This window comes from Palaemon carinicauda, chromosome 27 (genome assembly GCF_036898095.1).
Source record: "Palaemon carinicauda isolate YSFRI2023 chromosome 27, ASM3689809v2, whole genome shotgun sequence".
NCBI classification, from domain to species: domain Eukaryota; kingdom Metazoa; phylum Arthropoda; class Malacostraca; order Decapoda; family Palaemonidae; genus Palaemon; species Palaemon carinicauda.
The window spans coordinates 37,600,037-37,619,579 of record NC_090751.1 but is presented as its reverse complement, the minus strand read 5'-3'; the positions used below and the strand labels follow the sequence as shown (position 1 = coordinate 37,619,579).

Genomic DNA, 19,543 nt, shown 5'->3' with positions numbered 1-19,543 from the left:
GTACTTCGGTCCGATCTGACTGTCTGCTGGGAGGAGTAGCAAAGATGGTCAGGGCAGTAGCCTTGCATGTCTCTTCTCTTTTACCCGACTCAATCATACGTATAAAATGGGACAAGACCAGAGAGGCACCTTGGCATTTGTGAATCTTGTCTGCTTTTCAGTGAGCTTCAGGTGTCTGTAGTAATAGATCGTTCTGAAATTGTAACAAAGGCCTGAAAATGACTTAGTTATTTTAGATTTTTTATTTTGCATTCCAGAAATACTTATTTTTTCTTGTCTAAGTGTATAATTTCATGTTTCATTAAAGATTTAACTTGGATCTATAATCGATGGAAACTGCCATATAGTAATGTAAATAATTGCATAAATGTTTTACCATTTAGCTTCAGGAGAGCTCCCAACTATTCCTGACTGAAGTCTTTAAATTACAATCCTGATATCATTGTGTGTAAAATTATCAATAAAAAAAAAAAGGGACAAGGTAAGCATTCAAGGGCCTAGTAACATTGCTTCCTCAGAAGAAAACTTTGCATCAGGTTCCTGGTTACTAGGTGGGACAGGGGATGGCCTTGGTGGGCTTTCCTTTTCATCCTTATTTAATAATAATTTTATCTATTAGAGAAAGCACTACTTACACAATCATGAAATATGTAACCTTGAATGCCAAGATTCAAGTGCACTAACAGTTATTCAAAAAAGACCAAAATAAGCCTGATAAACAAAGAAAATGTGACTATCATTCCATGCAACATATTAGATGAAGGGAGACTCGCCTAAGAGCCTTTTTTTTTTGGTCATATGAGGATAATGCATGACTAACATATCTTTTCTTTGAATCTAGGCCATTTAAAGCTTTCAGAAAATAAGTTTTCATTAATTTCGTACATATGTCATTGACTGCAGTGTTTGTATTTCCATTATACAACTAATTGACAACACTAAAACCTGTCTCATGTTTGACATTTAATCTTCTACAATAAAAGTAACAAATTTGTTCATATTGTGATCATGGGAAGCTTCAATTACATATTTTGATTTAATTTTGTATCTAAAATTTAAATCCTTAAGATTAAATAAAATTCAAGAGGCTTTTTAGTAATATGAAGTAATGAAAATAATAACCCCATTATTATCATGGCTCCAGTCAGGGAAGAAGCTACTTAATGTAAGTACACTTTGGTCCAAAATGAAATGAGGCAGCAAGGTCATTTTGACTTAGTTATACTATCATAAAACTTGTGGAACTGCTCTCAACCACCAGTGGTAGGGTGATGTGTTCACGACCCGGACAGTAAAATGAATAATATTCATAAAAAAAAAAGTTATTGAGCTAAAGGAGAGATTTTGTGCTCAAAAGAAAGTGTAACCAATGCCCCATCTTATGCTATGAGTTTCATATCTGTAGATATTATATTTTGGGTTTTACAGCCATTTTTAAAATCCAAAAATCTCAGTCCGGGTCGAGACCGCGTGGTCACGACCCGGACTGGTTTGTGGTCTCAACCCGGACGGATGTTTTGGTCCACCAAAATGACACTTTAAGAATTATTTTATATTTGTTCTTAGTAAAAACATCCAGAACATGACCCTGAAAGGTGGAATAAAACAATTGGTAGCAAAATCTCAATTTAATACAAAAATATATATATTAAAAAAAAATGGGAAACTGAATGACTTGAAACTAATGTACGTTAAAGTGAATGACTTAAAACTAATGCATGATAAAGTGAATGACTTAAAACTAATGAATCTTGAAGTGAATGACTTAAAACTAATGACTTTAAAGTAATGCTAATGCATGTTAAAGTCCCTCAAGGGAGGGAGGACCTTTATGAGGTTCGCTTGTCGTTGGGTGGTCCCCGTGCTGACTGTAAGGACCCCCAACACACTGCTGCGGTCGACACTGTCGACATCCCCGATGTCTGGGAAGTGGAAGGTGTCCTTCAGCAAGGGCGACCTTATCCTGAGGAAGTCCACCTGCAGCTGCTGCCCGTCTTCCTCCAGGGAAATGACCTTGCCCACAAAGTGGACAAGCTCCTCAGACTTCTTCCCCTGGAAGAGAAGCTGGATCAGGACAAAGTCACCCACCTGGGGGAAAAAAATGAAAAAAAAGAATTAATAGCCTAGCCTATGGAATTAATGAATAAGGAATTTGGCTTTAAAACCAAGCCATTCAGCTCGGCTACTAAATTTGACAATTAAATAGAAATTTTCTAAGGAATTTGGCTTTAAAACCAAGCCATTCAGCTCGGCTACTAAATTTGACAATTAAATAGAAATTTTCTTCTAGACTTGGGCTAGGCTACTTAGCCTATGCAATAGGCTAGATGAACATAACCTAATCTAGGCTAGGATAGCCTAGGCTACAGATTTTGAAATATGAAAAAAAAGAATGAATAGCCTAGCCTATGGAATTTGACAATTAAATAGAAATTTTCTTCTAGACTTAGCCTAGCCTAGGCTACTTATGCAATAGATGAACATAATCTAGCCTAGGCTAGGCTACAGATTTTGAAATAGGCTATTAAAAAAAAGTCCCTCACCTCTGGCTCCTTCTGGACGAATGGATAGGAGGCAGCATCAAACTCAAGCTCCTCTGCAACCTCATCTGAATATTCAGATGAGTCGTCACAGAGTGCAGGATTGTCGACAGCCTCCTCATCACTACTGCTCTCCTCAACTGGCTCAGACCTCTTCTTCTTAACCGCCTGTCGTGCCTCCTGCCCTCTCTTCTTCTCCTGCAACCTCCGCTTCTTCTCCTCTCTGGCTGCTTTCTTCTCCTCCTTGTCCCGCAGCTGGCTAAGAGCCTCCTCATCCTCAGTCAGGATGCAGGCGCGGATCTTCTTGCGCCCTCTAGCAGCAGGGCGGGGACGAGCCTTCGGGTAGGGCTGCACAGCTTCGGGAGTGACGTCGGGAATTGGAGGAGATGAAGGTGTTGGAGTTGGAGTCTGCTGAGGTTGGAGTGCTGCTTCAGGAGAGTTAGCCCTAGACGCTGAAGCTGGTGACATCCTACCTATTCCAGATGGTCCAGGCTGAGGTTGGTCAGGCTCCGATGGAACTGGCGTCAAGGGTGCGGCAACAGTTTCTGGCAAATCATCATCATCATCAGGAGGGGCCTGCTCTGTGACTTCTGCCCCAGCAAACGCATCATCTGGAAAGATGTTGCGGTTGATGGGAAAGATGCCAGTAGCACGAAACCCATTGGTGATGTTGGTGACATTACAAACCTTGTCCCAGGCCTTGCACGCCATCTCTGGCAACATATGTTCTGTGATGGGCACGTGAGGGTTTGAAAGTTTAAAATCGTCCTGAATGGATCGCAGGACAGACTTGAAGGGGCCAAAGACACTTACATCTAATGGCTGGAGTTTGGCTGTAGTATGAGGTGGCAGCGTGACAATTACGATGCCATGCCGTATCGCATACTCAACCACATGAATGCTCATGTGACACTCGGCATTGTCCATTATCAGCAGTATCTTATTCTCCACTGAAGAATAAGACACCTTATGGAGATGCTCGAGTGTCTGCACGAAACGCTCATGGTCCATCCAACCGTTAGCCTGCAAGAGCACTGTGGTTCCAGGAGTAGTCCCTCTCTGAAAATCAGCATTCATCTTCTTTCGTGCGATGATAAACACTGGAGGGAAACCATGCCCTGCAGCATTAACAATCCCCACGAAAGTCATATGATTGCCTCTCTCCCGAGCAACCTGCGAAGCAACAGGACGACCTCTCTCGCAAACAACCTTACATGGCTTCATCACAGTGGACAAGCCACTCTCATCCAAGTTGAAGATCCTGGCTGGCATGAAACTGTGTCGCTCGACAGCTTCCACGTAAGCCTTGAAGAAGACTTCAACGTTTACGCGGTTGAAAGCCATCGCGCGCGAAAGTGACATGCCCTCCGGAGCCTTCAATGCAAGCCTTGGATGACGGAACATATACCCGTAATACCAGTCACGGGTGGCCATACCTTCCCTCTTCCAGGCATCAGGAATAGACGGGCTGCCAACAGCCTCTGCATACTTCAGGATCATCCTCCTGAAAGCTCTCGTTGGCAGGCCATAGAACATCCGCGCGATCTTGATAGAGTATTCCTCGATCAAGGTTTCCTGCGCATCGGTGAAAACCTTTTTGACGTTCTGATGCTTAGGCACAAACGTCTTCCCATCACTCTCCGCTTTGGACCGAGTGAAAGCATCCTGAAAAAATAAAACAATGGTTAAAGTGGGGAGCATAGGCCCGATAGGGTAGGCTAGCCTAGGCTAGCCTAAAGTTCTTAGCCTAGGCTACACATAGAATTTAAGAGGGCTTAGATTTATTCAAGCTTACCCCAAGAGTCGAAACTTTAACTCCAAAAAGGTTGCACGCAGTACGGATGCTACAACCAGTCTCTAGGCGGTGGTAGAATGCCTTCTCTAAATTGGTCCTATCCGTGGTTAGGATGTTCTTTGGCATGTAGTTGCGAGGCATGGTTGGGAGTCACGAAGGATCTGAAAGAGATAAATGGCATTAGAGACATAGGCTAGGCTAATAAATATTTGTTCCATGTTAAAATTCTATTGCCTGACCAAACCTGTCCGAGTCGAGACCACGGACCTTGCTTTTTAAAAAAATTCTTAAAAATTAAAAAATTGGCCTAGGTTAAATATTTCAATTTGGAAGACTAAACACTATTGGGGGGCACATATTAATTCTAAAAAAAATAAATTTGCACAAAAAAAAAAAGCTCAAAACTGACTCTATGTTTGACTTAGGCAATCACCCATATTTAATTATTTTAAACCATCAATAATTTTATAAGAGTTAATATATAGTATTAATATTGGTTTTAGGTTAAAATGAGAGTGATTGACAGAGTCATTTAAAAAAAAAAAATTTATTGCTTCTTATACCTCCGTGGTCTCGACCCGGACAAACCTGTCCGAGTCGAGACCACGGACCTTGCTTTTTAAAAAAATTCTTAAAAATTAAAAAATTGGCCTAGGTTAAAAATTTCAATTTGGAAGACTAAACACTATTGGGGGGCACATATTAATTCTAAAAAAAATAAATTTGCACAAAAAAAAAAAGCTCAAAACTGACTCTATGTTTGACTTAGGCAATCACCCATATTTAATTATTTTAAACCATCAATAATTTTATAAGAGTTAATATATAGTATTAATATTGGTTTTAGGTTAAAATGAGAGTGATTGACAGAGTCATTTAAAAAAAAAAAATTTATTGCTTCTTATACCTCCGTGGTCTCGACTCGGACAGCATGTGCACATTGTCCGAATTGAGACCACGCACATAATTTTTTTAAAAATTCGTAAAAAATATAAACAATTGGCCTAGGTTAAATATTTCAATTTGGAAAAGTAAACACTAATGGGGGCACATATTAATGCTAAAAATAATTCAATTCCATCAATAAAACACTTCGAAAAATCACTCGATATTTAGCCGTGGCAAACACCCATTTCCAGCCTTTTCCATGGCTTTATCTCACATATGGTACATTATAGTTGTAAGAACTATGCAATCATTCACTTTTTAAGTGGTTTTTCCAGTACACTTAATTTGCATGAACCATCAAAAATCGTCCGAGTCGAGACCACACCATAAATTTATTTAGCGGGCACCCCAAGCCACTCCATTGTTGTTTAGCCACTCCGTATTATCACTGATTTTATGCCAATATGGCTATATTACACAACAAAACTTATCACAACTTGATCACGCCTTATTCATGGTCATGGCACAATATATCCTGATGCCGAAAATTAAGATCACGACCCCTTAAAATTGAAATTCTTACCTTGTTTACAAGCGAAGCGTTGGCGGGCAGGTTTGCAAATGGCGTCTAGTTAGGACCGCCCTCCCTCATACGTCATGGCTCTGACGTCATCCTAGGCTCGATCGCTGATTGGTTATTAAGACTGTCCGAGTCGAGACCGTGTCCGGGTCGTGACCACATCACCCTATAAGGGGTGTGAACTAACTGTACATGGAGAATCAATAACAGTCTAAATGGTTAATAACCTAGTTAAGAGCGAGGACTATTTCACGAGCTCTTTAATAACCTAGTTAAGAGCGAGGACTATTTCACGAGCTCTTTGGCCCATTTTTTGTGGGGGAAGAAGGCATTTGCTGGTACTAGAAGGGATAGGGGGCCCCCTAGGGAGAACACTGTCATAGAGGTATAATGTAGGGAGAAAACTTGCGTATATTTTCATTTTTTTTTTATTCCAGGTTTTCATTTTGTACATCAGGGACAATGAATAAAAAAAACTTGAACACCTATACATTTTATTTCAGAATTCTTAAGATTTTATAATTTTTAATAATGGTAAATATATCTTAATGAAGTTTAACATCGGTTTAATGAGGATTAACATTTTTACAAAGCATACTAAAAATATATTTAAGAGAAATACTTAAAGATACAAGAGCTAGGGCCCTGAATTGATAATTCATGACAAAAAACAAAATACCAGTGCTAATGGAATTACTACAAATTTAGTAAATGTATATGGCCCAACATTTTGATGTCAGTACTCTATACTAGTCAATTTCTAGGTTCATTACAGTCAGCTGGAACAATTTCATTCCTGATATTGAATACAAGATATCTGAATAGATAAAAATCAACTTCATTCATAAAAGAAATAACATCTAAAGTTAAGCAATCCTAGGATTTAGCAAGAAGAATGTTATTTCCTAATATCTATCATAATAAAGCCTAAGATTTCGTTAACTTTTTAAATTTAAATTACGTAAAGATGAATCTTGAATGAATAAGCTTGTCTCTGAAAAACTTTTGCTCATTAAACTAGTCCTAGAAATGCCTCATTTGATTTATAAAGCAAACAGTTTCTAACGTTACTACTAGTATCAATATTACAATCAAAGTGAGCTTGCATAAATCAAATTAGACTTTTGGAAATAGTCTACTAAACAAAGGTTAAAATTCAATCTCTCATGTATGACTAGTATTAAATTTCTATCGTTTCAAGAAATGAACAAATTCTAGGGGCCTCAACATTTTCCACAGGGAATATTAAGAATTAACCCTTTTGCTACGATGCCATGGATTAGCTTATGTAGCTCTACATGAGATTTACCATCATCGCATAAACTCGCTCTCTTATCACATAAGCTACGTTTCCATGTTTATCTGGGTCATTCATATGAAGAGAATAAGTAGTAGTTTTGGAAAGAAGTGAAGAGAGTAAGGAAGGCTGGCTCAAGAATTGAAGAGACAGTGAAAGATGGATATGGGAGGTTGTTAAAAGGAGAGGAGGCAAGGAAAAGATGGGCAGAATATTTTGAAAGTTTACTGAATGTTGAGGATAATAGGGAGGCAGATATAATTTCTGTTGCAGGTGTTGAGGTGCCAGTGATGGGAGATGAGAATGAGAGATATTACAATACATGAAGTGAGGAGAGCACTAGATGAAACGAGAGTAGGAAAAGCATCTGGTATGGATGGTGTGAGACCTGAGATGTTGAAGGAAGGGGGTGTGACTGTACTGAGTGGTTGGTGAGATTGTTTAACAAGCGTTTTGTTTTGTCAATGGTACCAGTAGATTGGGTTTGTGCATGTATTGTACCACTATATAAGGGTAAGGGAGATGTGCATGAGTGTTGTAATTCAAAAGGTATTAGTTTAAGCGTAGTTGGAAAAGTGTATGGTTGAGTAATGATTAATAGTATCAAGGATAAAACAGAGAATGCAATCTTAGAAATACAGGATGGTTTTAGAAGAGGTAGGGGTTGTATGAATCAGATTTTTACAATAAGGCAGATATGCGAGAAATATTTAGCAAAAGGTAAGGAGGTGTGTGTTGCGTTTATGGATCTGGAGAAAGCGTATGATAAAGTTGATAGGGAAGCAATGTGGAATGTGATGAGGTTATATGGAGTTGGTGGAAAGTTGTTGCAAGCAGTGAAAAGTTTCTACAAAGGTAGTAAAGCATGTGTTAGGATAGGAAATGAAGTGAGCGATTGGTTTCCGGTGAGAGTGGGGCTGAGACAGGGATGTGTGATGTCACCGTGGTTGTTTAACTTGTATGTTGATGGAGTGGTGAGAGAGGTGAATGCTCAAGTGCTTGGACAAGGATTAAAACTGGTAGACAAGAATGACCATGAATGGGAGGTAAATTAGTTGTTGTTTGCGGATGATACTGTACTGGTTGCAGACACAGAAGAGAAGTTTGGCCGATTAGTGACAGAATTTGGAAGTGTGTGTGAGAGAAGAAAGTTGAGTTAATGTGGGTAAGAGTAAGCTTATGAGATGTACGAGAAGGGAAGGTGGTGCAAGGTTGAATGTCATGTTGAATGGAGAGTTACTTGAGGAAGTAGATCAGTTTTAAGTACTTGAGGTCTGTTGTTGCAGCAAATGGTGGAGTGGAAGCAGATGTACTTCAAGAGAGTGAATGAAGGTTGCAGTGTTGGGGGCAGTTAAGGGAGTAGTAAAAAATAGAGGGTTGGGCATGAATGTATAGAGAGTTCTATAAGAGAAAGTGATTGTACCGACTGTGATGTATGGATCGGCGTTGTGGGGAATGAAAGTGACGGAGAGACAGAAATTGAATGTGTTTGAGATGAAGTGTCTAAGGAGTATGGCTGGTGTATCTCGTGTAGATAGGGTTAGGAACGAAGTGGTGAGAGTGAGAACGGGTGTAAGAAATGAGTTAGCAGCTAGAGTGGATATGAATGTGTTGAAGTGGTTTGGCCATGTTGAGAGAATGGAAAATGGCTGTCTGCTAAAGAAGGTGATGAATGCAAGTTGATGGGAGAAGTACAAGAAGAAGGCCAAGGTTTGAGTGGATGGATGGAGTGAAGAAAGCTCTGGGTGATAGGAGGATAGATGTGAGAGAGGCAAGAGAGCGTGCTAAAAATAGGAATGAATGGCGAGCGATTGTGACGCATTTCCGATAGGCCCTGCTGCTTCCTCTGATGCCTTAGATGACCGCGGAGGTAGCAGCAGTAGGGGATTCAGCATTATGAAGCTTCATCTGTGGTGGATAATGTGGGAGGGTGGGCTGTGGTACCCTAGCAATACCAGCTGAACTCAGTTGAGTCTCTTGTTAGGCTGGAGGAATGTAGAAAGTAGAGGTCCCCTTTTTTGTTTGTTTCATTAGTTGATGTCGGCTACCTCCCAAAATTGGGGGAAGTGCCTTGGTATATGTATGTACTGCTCATTACAGAATAATTTTTTCAAATGTTTGCTTTATTCTCCATTGCATTCAACTCTAAACAACCCAAATTCTTTTCCATTCATTGGCAAGTGATTACAGAATTTAGAAAAAAAAAATTATGTAATTACCACTATATAAGGGAAAGGGAGATGTGCACGAGTGTGAGTGTAGTTGGAAAAGTGTATGGTAGAGTGCTGATTAATAGGATTAAGGATAAAACAGAGAATGCAATCTTAGAAGTACAGGGTTGTATGAATCAGAATTTTACAATTAGGCAGATACGCGAGAAATATTTAGCAAAAGGTAAGGTGGTGTATGTTGCATTTATGGATCTGGAGAAAGTATGATAGAGTTGATAGGGAAGCAATGTGGAATGTGATGTTATATGGAGTTGGTGGAAGGTTGTTGCAAGCAGTGAAAAGTTTCTACAAAGGTAGTAAAGCATGTGTTAGGATAGGAAATGAAGTGAGCGATTGGTTTCCGGTGAGTGGGGCAGAGACAGAGATGGGTGATGTCACCGTGGTTGTTTAACTTGTATGTTGATGCAGTGGTGAGAGAGGTGGATGCTCGAGTGCTTGTACAAGGATTGAAACTGGTAGACGAGAATGACCATGAATGGGAGGTAAATCAGTTGTTATTTGCGGATGATACTGTACTGGTTGCAGACGAGGAAGAGAAGCTTGGCCGATTAGTGACAGAATTTGGAAGGGTGTGTGAGAGAAGGAAGTTGAGAGTTAATGTGGGTAAGAGTAAGGTTATGAGATGTACGAGAAGGGAAGGTGGTGCAAGGTTGAATGTTATGTTGAATGGAGAGTTACTTGAGTAGGTAGATCAGTTTCAAGTACTTGGGGTCTGTTGTTGCAGCAAATGGTGGAGTGGAAGCAGATGTACGTCAGAGAGTGAATGAAGGATGCAAAGTGTTGGGGGAAGTTAAGGGAGTAGTAAACAATAGATGGTTGGGCATGAATGTAGAGTTCTGTATGAGAAAGTGATTGTACCAACTGTGATGTATGGATCGGTTGTGGGGAATGAAAGTGACGGAGAGACAGAAATTGAATGTGTTTGAGATGAAGTGTCTATGGAGTATGGCTGGTGTATCTCGAGTAGATAGGGTTAGGAACGAAGTAGTGAGGGTGAGAACGGGTGTAAGAAATAAGTTAGCAGCTAGAGTAGATATGAATGTGTTGAGGTGGTTTGGCCATGTATGAGAGAATGGAAATGGCTCTCTTCTAAAGAAAGTGATGAATGCAAGAGTTGATGGGAGAAGTACAAGAGGAAGGCCAAGGTATGGGTGGATGGATGGAGTGAAGAAAAAACTGGGTGAAAGGATAGATGTGAGAGATGCAAGAGAGCGTGCTAGAAACAGGAATGAATGGTGAGCGATTGTGACAGTTCCGGTAGGCCCTGCTGCTTCCTCCGGTGCCTTGGATGACCGCGGAGGTAGCAGCAGTAGGGGATTCAGCGTTATGAAGCTTCATCTGTGGTGGATAACGGGGGAGGGTGGGCTGTGGCACCCTAGCAGTACCACCAATCAAACTCGGTTGAGTCCCTTGTCAGGCTGGGAGGAACGTAGAGAGGTGTCCCCTTTTTTGTTTCATTTGTTTGATGTCGGCTACCTCACCCCCCCAAAAAAAAATTGGGGGAATTGCCTTTTTATAAGTATGTATGTATCTCTAAATAATGGTAGAGCATTGTCATTTTGTGTATTAAAAAAAAAAAAACTAACTTTATATTTATCGAAGTGACATTGTTATAATTCCACAATAAATAGCCCTCAAAAGATATAAAACAACTAGTAATAACAAACTTTACGTTGTACAGAAATGTAATGGAAATATCTATTTATATATTTTGACACAAAGTACTTGATAATTTATAGTTATAAGGTACGGTAAAGCACTGTGATTTGTGTATAAAAAAAAAAAAAAAAAATTACATTTATCGAAGCGACTGTTACTCCGTAATAATTCCATGATAAATAGCCGTCAAAAGATATAAAACTACTAGACAGTAATTATGGAATTTAAATTATACAGAAATATAATGAAAAAAACAGAGCGCGCGCATACATACACATAAGGTTAGTTCATTTAATTGTCATTCTACCTTACATGCCACTGTCGCTATGAACTGGACAATTCGTTTTGGGTATTTCACGAGCTTGGAAATACCGTAGACTGCGCATGTAAGAACACGACGAATACTACATAGAAACGAAATGGAAATAATCACAATAGGCTAACTTTACTCGTTAAAAAGAACGAACAATACTAATATGAAATATATAAAACATGAAGATGATATTTTGTAGAAATGGTAGAGAAAAAAATTAATAAAATAAAAAAGGATAAATCTCGTCCTCTGTCAACTATTTCCTTGACTGGTAATGGTAAGTTTTCGTTTCATGGGTGGAACTTACAGTCATAGTGATTTGAACACTGACAACATAGAAAAACAATAAAATAGACCTTACATAATCATGAATAAAGACTGAAATCACAAGTATATTTGGTTGGTGATGAGGTTAGATGTGAATACACTAAAATAGACCTTATATAATCATGAATAAGGACTAGAATCGCAAGTATATTGGTTGGTGGCAGGACGAGTCTCCAAATTAGGGGGGTCGAGTAATGCGTAAGGTAGGGAACGTCGTTATTGGTTAGTGTGTGGGATGTGATTATTTCATGGTAATATAAAGACAATAGCTCTTACATATTCAGAAATAAAGGTTAGAATCCCAAAAAACTTTGTTGGTTGGGTGAAGACGGGGTGAGGAGGGGGCTAACATTTGGGAGAGGAGCTCTTTCAGTGAAATTTCCTCTAGTGTGAACTTGTGTGATATACAGCCATGTACTATACTCTTTCGTAGCTTATAAAAATTATAATAATAATGATGACATTATCCCGATGTCACCATTTGTATTACCAGGCATGTTTTGATGTATACTGACATCGAGGCGAAGGGGTTAAACCTTAGGATAGCTCAAGACATATCATTTGTTAAGAATGAAGTTGATTCTATGAGCTATTCAAAAATCTTATCTTGTAATCCACATCATGAATGTACCCTTTCCAGCTTTTATACTATAAGGAATACAGAACATGACTAAAATAGTCGGTAATGGCCATATTACTAACCAGTGACATCCAAATGCTAGAAAATCTACTTTTACTTATTTGATATATGTAGTCATACAATTAGCACTGGTATGTAACTTTGTACCATAAATTATTATTCAGGACCCTTACTCTTGTATCTTCAAGTATTTTAATCCATACCCATTTTTCTAAATGAATTGACAATAGTAAGTAGCACCTATTATTCACAAAATACTTGAATAATTATTCTAACCAATGTACAGTTATGAGTTGAACAAGCATCTCTAAGTTTTAAAGATTAATACTTATATCTAATAAGTGTAAATAACAAAGTTTAGTATTTACTGTATATAAAAAGCCACTGGTTTTAAGTATTTGATATTCCTTAATTACCATTTTCAATTCACATGTTATTTATATGCAGTTATTTTCTAATTTGTAAAACAATTCTAACTATACAACCACATATGATAGGTTTACTAGCTCCAATCTACATTTCTATTACAATTCAAACTTTAAACCACAATGTTACCCTCTAAATCTGTAAATGTTATAATTTTAAAAGTACTAAATAAAAATACTCCTTCAAAGTATTACATTACAAAAGAATCTCGCAGTCATTCACCAAATTGTTTTAAGAAACCCATAATTTTTTCCTTTGATCTCCCCTAAAGGTAGTTATTTCTTCCATTGTCCTGAACAATTAATTGCAACAATTATTTTTCCCTCGTAGCAGGGCCTCATGTGCAATTCCACAATCCTTTGGTTTAACATACATATCAAAATCCCACTGTGAGCTTTTCTTTACAAAATATTAATCTTACAACCTTTCATTAGGAGTAACTACTCATTTAAGCCTTTCATGAATAATCTTGAAGTTTTACATTAAAACCACTCCTAGAATATCTACTTTAACAAATATTTCATGAACGTTGATTTAAAACTACTCCATTGACTGTTTCCTTCTCTTAAGACTACCATAACTCAGAAAACATCAAATCAATCAATCAAAAGTCAATTGCATTATCAACTATACTGGCTATTTTCTAGGCACGAGAACAAGGAAGTTAATACCATCTTATGTATAAAGAATAAGCAAAGCTCAAGACCAGTAGACAGTAGATTTTTGTCCTTGTAATAGCAATTTTGTCACTCTAATGTTTTGAAACTATATAAGGGTAAGGGAGATGTGCATGAGTGTTGTAATTCAAGAGGTATTAGTTTGTTGAGTGCAGTTGGAAAAGTGTGGTAGAGTAATGATTAATAGGATTAAGGATAAAACAGAGAATGCAATCTTAGAAGTACAGGGTGGTTTTAGAAGAGGTAGGGGTTGTATGAATCAGATTTTTACAGTTAGGCAGATATGCGAGAAATATTTAGCAAAAGGTAAGGAGGTGTATGTTGCGGTTATGGATTTGGAGAGAGCATATGATAGAGTTGACAGGGAAGCAATGTGGAATGTGATGAGGTTATATGGAGTTGGTGGAAGGTCGTTGCAAGCAGTGAAAAGTTTTTACAAAAGTAGTAAAGCATGTATTAGAATAGGAAATGAAGTGAGTGATTGGTTTCCGGTGAGAGTGGGGCTGAGACAGGGATGTGTGATGTCACCGTGGTTGTTTAACTCTCATGTTGATGGAGTGGTGAGAGAGGTGATGCTCGAGTGCTTGGACGAGGATTAAAATTGGTAGACGAGAATGACCATGAATGGGAGGTAAATCAGTTGTTGTTTGCGGATGATACTGTACTGGTTGCAGACACAGAAGAGAAGCTTGACCGACTAGTGACAGAATTTGGAAAGGTGTGTGAGAGAAGGAAGTTGAGAGTTAATGTGGATAAGAGTAGGGTTATGAGATGTAGGAGAAGGGAAGGTGGTGCAAGGTTGAATGTCATGTTGAATGGAGAGTTACTTGAGTAGGTGGATCAGTTTTAAGTACTTGGGGTCTGTTGTTGCAGCAAATGGTGGAGTGGAAGCAGATGTACGTGAGTGAACGAAGGTTGCAAAGTGTTGGGGGCAGTTAAGGGAGTAGTAAAAAATAGAGGGTTGGGCATGAAAGTAAAGAGAGTTCTATATGAGAAAGTGATTGTACCAACTGTGATGTATGGATCGGAGTTGTGGGGAATGAAAGTGATGGAGAGACAGAAATTGAATGTGTTTGAGATGAAGTGTCTAAGGAGTATGGCTGGTGTATCTCGAGTAGATAGGGTTAGGAACGAAGTGGTGAGGGTGAGAACGGGTGTAAGAAATGCGTTAGCAGCTAGAGTGGATATGAATGTGTTGAGGTGGTTTGGCCATGTTGAGAGAATGGAAAATGGCTGTCTGCTAAAGAAGGTGATGAATGCAAGAGTTGAAGGGAGAAGTACAAGAGGAAGGCCAAGGTTTGGGTGGATGGATGGAGTGAAGAAAGCTCTGGGTGATAGGAGGATAGATGTGAGAGGCAAGAGAGCGTGCTAGAAATAGGAATGAAGGGCGAGCGATTGTGACGCAGTTCCGGTAGGCCCTGCTGCTTCCTCCGATGCCTTAGATGACTGCGGAGGTAGCAGCAGTAGGGGATTCAGCTTTATGAAGCTTCATCTGTGGTGGATAACGGGGGAGGGTGGGGTGTTGGCACCCTAGCAGTACCAGCTGAACTCGGTCGAGTCCTTTGTTAGGCTGGGAGGAACGTTAGAGAGTAGAGGTCCCCTTTTTGTTTTTGTTTCTTTGTTGATGTCGGCTACCCCCCAAAATTAAAGTGCCTTGGTATATGCATGTAATATGACAAATTTGTAGATAATTTGTATTCTTCCTAACTATACAAACCTTAGCTACTTACATGGGGTGATTACTTCGGCGTACCTGAATGACGAGCCATTAGAATTATAACGAGGGTTTACTACCCCACCGCTAGTTAGCGGGGGGTAGGGAGGGGTAGCTTGCTAACCCCCCCCCCCCCCCCCCAATTACACACACTAGTTAATGCTTCACTTTGCTTAGAGGTAGGACTTATCCCGGGGGACAGGGCTGGCGGGCAAATGTGTGTAAATAGCTAAGGTTTGTATAGTTAGGAAAAATACAAATTATCTACGAATCTGTCATTTGTTCCGTAACTGAAATACAAACCACGCTATTTACATGGGGTGACTCAACCCTTAGGAAGGGCGGTAAATCCCTGCCACACTGGCTTTGGCTTTGCCCGGGGACTCCATATTCGAGTGTGTAAGTACTCAGGAAATAAGGCGTCCCTGCGCCTCGCTAGCATGCTGTGAAACTGCTGTGGCCTACATAAGCTGTGCGAAGGTGAAGAAGTAACTCGTCCTAGGAAGTTGACATGGAGTTCTTCAGATGGAATTCTAGGCTAGGACTCTCCCAATACCATGACAGTATTACAATTAATACTAAGAACACAAGGAAGCATGGTTTACCTGCAGTGGTTTGAGGTCAGCTGTGCAGAGAACCCAGGATGCTGCTTTCTCCAAGGGAGGAGAGGATGAAGAAAAGAATAAGGGCCAGACAGATCTTTTCATTCATGCAGACTAAAACCGGGTAACAATGCCCTCAACCTTCTGCTACTTGTCCATAAAGGAGCCTGAGGTTAGACCAGCTGTTGTGCAGCCACCACAGGGCCGATAGAGAACGTATCGAGCCTCCTGTGTGTCACGTCTTGCAGGTAGTGGGCCGTGAATGTGGTCTGACGCTTCCACACCCCAGCTTATAGGACCTGCGCCACTGAATAATTTTCCTTGAAGGCCAGGGACGTAGCTATGCCCCTGACATCATGCGCTCTAGGGCGACGTGACTGAGAAGGGTCAGGATTCAAGGCCAGGTGTATTACCTTGCGCATCCAGGCCGAGATAGTATTCCTGGTGACCCTCCTCTTCGTTTTCCCAGTGCTCACAAACAAGGCTTGCACCTGGGAACGAACTGCAGCTGTTCTTTCAAGATACAACCTCAGACTCCTTACTGGGCACAGTAGGAGATGGTCTGGGTCATCTGTTACAGAACGAAGACTCGAAACCTGGAAAGAGTCGAACCGAGGCTCCGGCACTCCCGGATTCCGAGTCTTGGCAACAAACTCAGGGACGAACCTGAACGTTACCTCCCCCCATCCCCTTGAAAGGGCGATGTCGTACGAGAGACCATGCAATTCGCTGACTTACTTGGCCGAGGCCAACGCTAGCAGGAACACAGTCTTCCAGGTAGGGTGGCGATCTGGAGCCTGGCGTAATGGTTCGTATGGAGGTCTCTTCAGAGACCTGAGAACTCGAACCACGTCTCATGGAGGAGGTCTCACTTCCGACTGAGGGCAGGTAAGTTCATAACTTTGTATGAGAAGGGAAAGTTCCAGCGAGGAAGAAATGTCCACTCCTTTAAGCCTGAAGGCAAGACTTAAGGCTGAGCGATAGCTTTTCACTGCCGAGACTGAAAGGCACATTTCCTCCCGCAAATACACGAGGAACTCCGCTATTGCTGGAATAGTGGCATCGAGTGGAGAGATACCCCTTTCACAATACCAACCACAGAAGACTCGCCACTTCGCCTAGTAGACCCCTGCGGATGACTTGCGCAGGTGTCCAGACATCCTATTCGCAACTTGTTGCGAAAAACCTCTCTCAGTGAGGGGATGCTGGATAGTCTCCAGGCGTGAAGCCAAAGCGAAGCTACGGCTTTGTGGAAGATGTTGGCGTGTGGTTGTTTGAGTAGCTCGTGATGTGGAGGGAGTTCTCTCGGAATCTCCGTAGGGAGTTGCAGAAGGTCCGGGAATCATTCTGCGTGATGCCAAAGCGGAGCTATCAGGGTCATTGATAGATTGACCGATATTCTGGTCTTGTTGAGCACCCTCCTCATCAGACAGAACGGGGGAAAGGCGTACAAATCGATGTTGTCCCACCATTGTTGGAAGGCATCTTGCCAGAGAGCCTTGGGGTTCGGAACTGGGGAGCAGTACAGCGGGAGCTTGAAGTTCAACGCTGTAGCGAACAGATCCACAGTCGGGGAACCCCACAAAGTCAGGACTTTGTTGGCTACTTGAGGATCCAAAGACCACTCGGTACTCACTATGTGCATCGCTCTGCTCATACTGTCGGCGAGCACATTCCTTCTGCCTGGAATGAAGCGAGCCGCTAGTGTGATCGAGTGGACTTCGGACCATCTCAGAATCTCTACTGCAAGATGGGATAGTTGTTCTGAAAAGGTACCTCCCAGCTTGTTGATATAAGCCACCACCGTGGTGTTGTCGCTCATCACCACTACAGAGTGGCCCGCCATGACTTAGTGGAACTTCTGAAGTGCCAGGAACACGGCCTTCATTTCTAGCAGGTTTATGTGAAGGTACTTTTCTGATTCTGACCACAGGCCTGAGGTCCTGTGGGTCAGAACGTGGGCCCCCCACCCTCTTTTTGATGCGTCCGAGAACATCATCAAATCCGGGGGAAGAACGAGAAGATCCACTCCCTTTCGTAGGTTCTCGTCTAGCACCCACCACTGGAGGTCTGTCTGTTCCGCATGACCCACAGGGATCAAAGTGTCTTGGGAATCGTGTCCTTGATTCCACCGGGACTCGAGTCACCACTGAAGAGATCTCATTCTGAGGCGACCGTTGGGAACCAGACGGGCCAGGGAGGAGAGGTGGCCGAGGAGACGTAACCATGTTTGGGCTGGAAATACTTCTCGATTGAGGAAAGGCCTTGCGACCTTCCTCAGCCTTGCTATCCTGTCGTCTGATGGGAAGGCTTTGTGGAGATTGGTGTCTATGAACATACCTAGGTATACCAGTTTTTGAGAGGGCTGCAGAGAGGACTTCTAGAGATTTACCATGATCCCTAGATCCTGGCAAAGTTCAAGAAGCTTATCTCAGTGGCGAAGAAGGGTTGCCTCCGAGTCCGCTTGGTTTAACCAGTCGTCCAGATAACGAAAGAGACGGATGCCGATCCTGTGAGCCCAAGATGATAGAGTGAACACTCTGGTGAACACCTGAGGGGCTGTGGAGAGACCGAAACACAGCACATTGAACTGGTAGATCTTGTCGTCTGGGCAAAATCTTAAGTACTTCCTTGAAGATGGATGGACTGGGATATGGAAGTACGCGTCCTTCAGGTCCAGTGTACACATGAAGTCTTGTGGTCTCACTGCAAATCTGACCGTGTCTGCGGTCTCCATACTGAACGGAGTCTGTTTGACAAACCCGTTCAGGGTTGAGAGGTCGATGACTGATCTCCAGTCTCCAGACGCCTTCTTTACAAGAAACAGTCGACTGTAGAAGCCTGGCGACCCGTCCACTACCTCTTGGAGAGCGTCCCTCTTCAACATGATCTGGACTTTTGCCCGGAGGGCCTGCCCTCTTACTGATCCCATAGTAAGGGCGTTCAATGACACTGGATTCGCTGTCAGGGGAGGTAGAGAAGCTATGAACTGTACGCGATAACCCTGAAGGAGCCTTGCACAAGGATTTGCGAAGAGACAGGATAGCCCTCAGAGATGTTTCCACGGAGGGGACTCCTCTCTTCCTCTTCAGGGGGAAGGCAGCTGCCACTGATTTGTGACCTAAGTCAGAGAGCACAGGCTTCATAGCCTGCATAAGAGCTCTGACCAGGGTCCCGAACCAGGGCTGCTGGCTGACAGTCGCACTGTCAGACACTCCTTCTGGAGGGAAGGGGATCGTTCGATCACTTGGAGGGGTCGACAAACGAGGGTTCGCCTGAAGAGAAGCTGAAATAAGAGTGTCCTTAGACCTGTCCAGGAACCGCCCCTCCTCCGGCAAGTGCGCTGTTCTGCGCTTGCGGAGAGGGGAATGAGATGATGACCTGTCAGCCTGAGGACGATCGCGCTGAAGGTCGCGCGATGAGCCCTGTCCTGGGTCGAGCGCGAAAGGATCGTGAGCAATAGGAATTTCGCAGGCGCGCGCGTGTGAGGTTGGTGGCGCGTGGGCGCGAGCGCGCATAGGAGATTGCGAAACCGTGTGGCGCGCAGGAGCTAGATCATGAGGAGGGGTTGAAGGCTGGATGCGAGGGCGAGCAGTAACCTGATGCGGTACTGTCGGGCGCGAGTGACCAGTAGCGCATGGGCGCATATCTGGAAGTAATGGGCGAGGGCGCAATTGCGCAGCCTCGTGATAGCGCGAGGGTGGGTCTGCGCGTAGGTGAGCGCTGAGCAGTCTGTGCAGGTATGTTAACCTGAGGAGACCGGGGCGCGCTGGGTGCGTAGGGGATCGTGGGCGCGCAGGGCACGATCGGATTAGGGCTCACAGGTGTGCGCTGTTGAGTTACATGAGGCGTCT

General features: G+C 42.2%; 1 protein-coding gene across 1 annotated transcript; it reads right to left on the bottom strand.

The window, feature by feature from the left end:
* Window positions 1–1,317: 1,317 nt before the first annotated feature.
* On the bottom strand, window positions 1,318–5,966 carry LOC137620695 (uncharacterized). The gene is made up of 4 exons (XM_068351041.1): window positions 5,807–5,966; window positions 4,336–4,496; window positions 2,544–4,205; window positions 1,318–2,088 (listed from the first exon to the last, which is right to left on the bottom strand). Exons 2-4 carry the CDS (start codon window positions 4,474–4,476, stop codon window positions 1,792–1,794), a joined length of 2,100 nt encoding a protein of 699 aa, XP_068207142.1. The 5' UTR covers window positions 4,477–4,496; window positions 5,807–5,966; the 3' UTR covers window positions 1,318–1,791.
* Window positions 5,967–19,543: the final 13,577 nt, after the last annotated feature.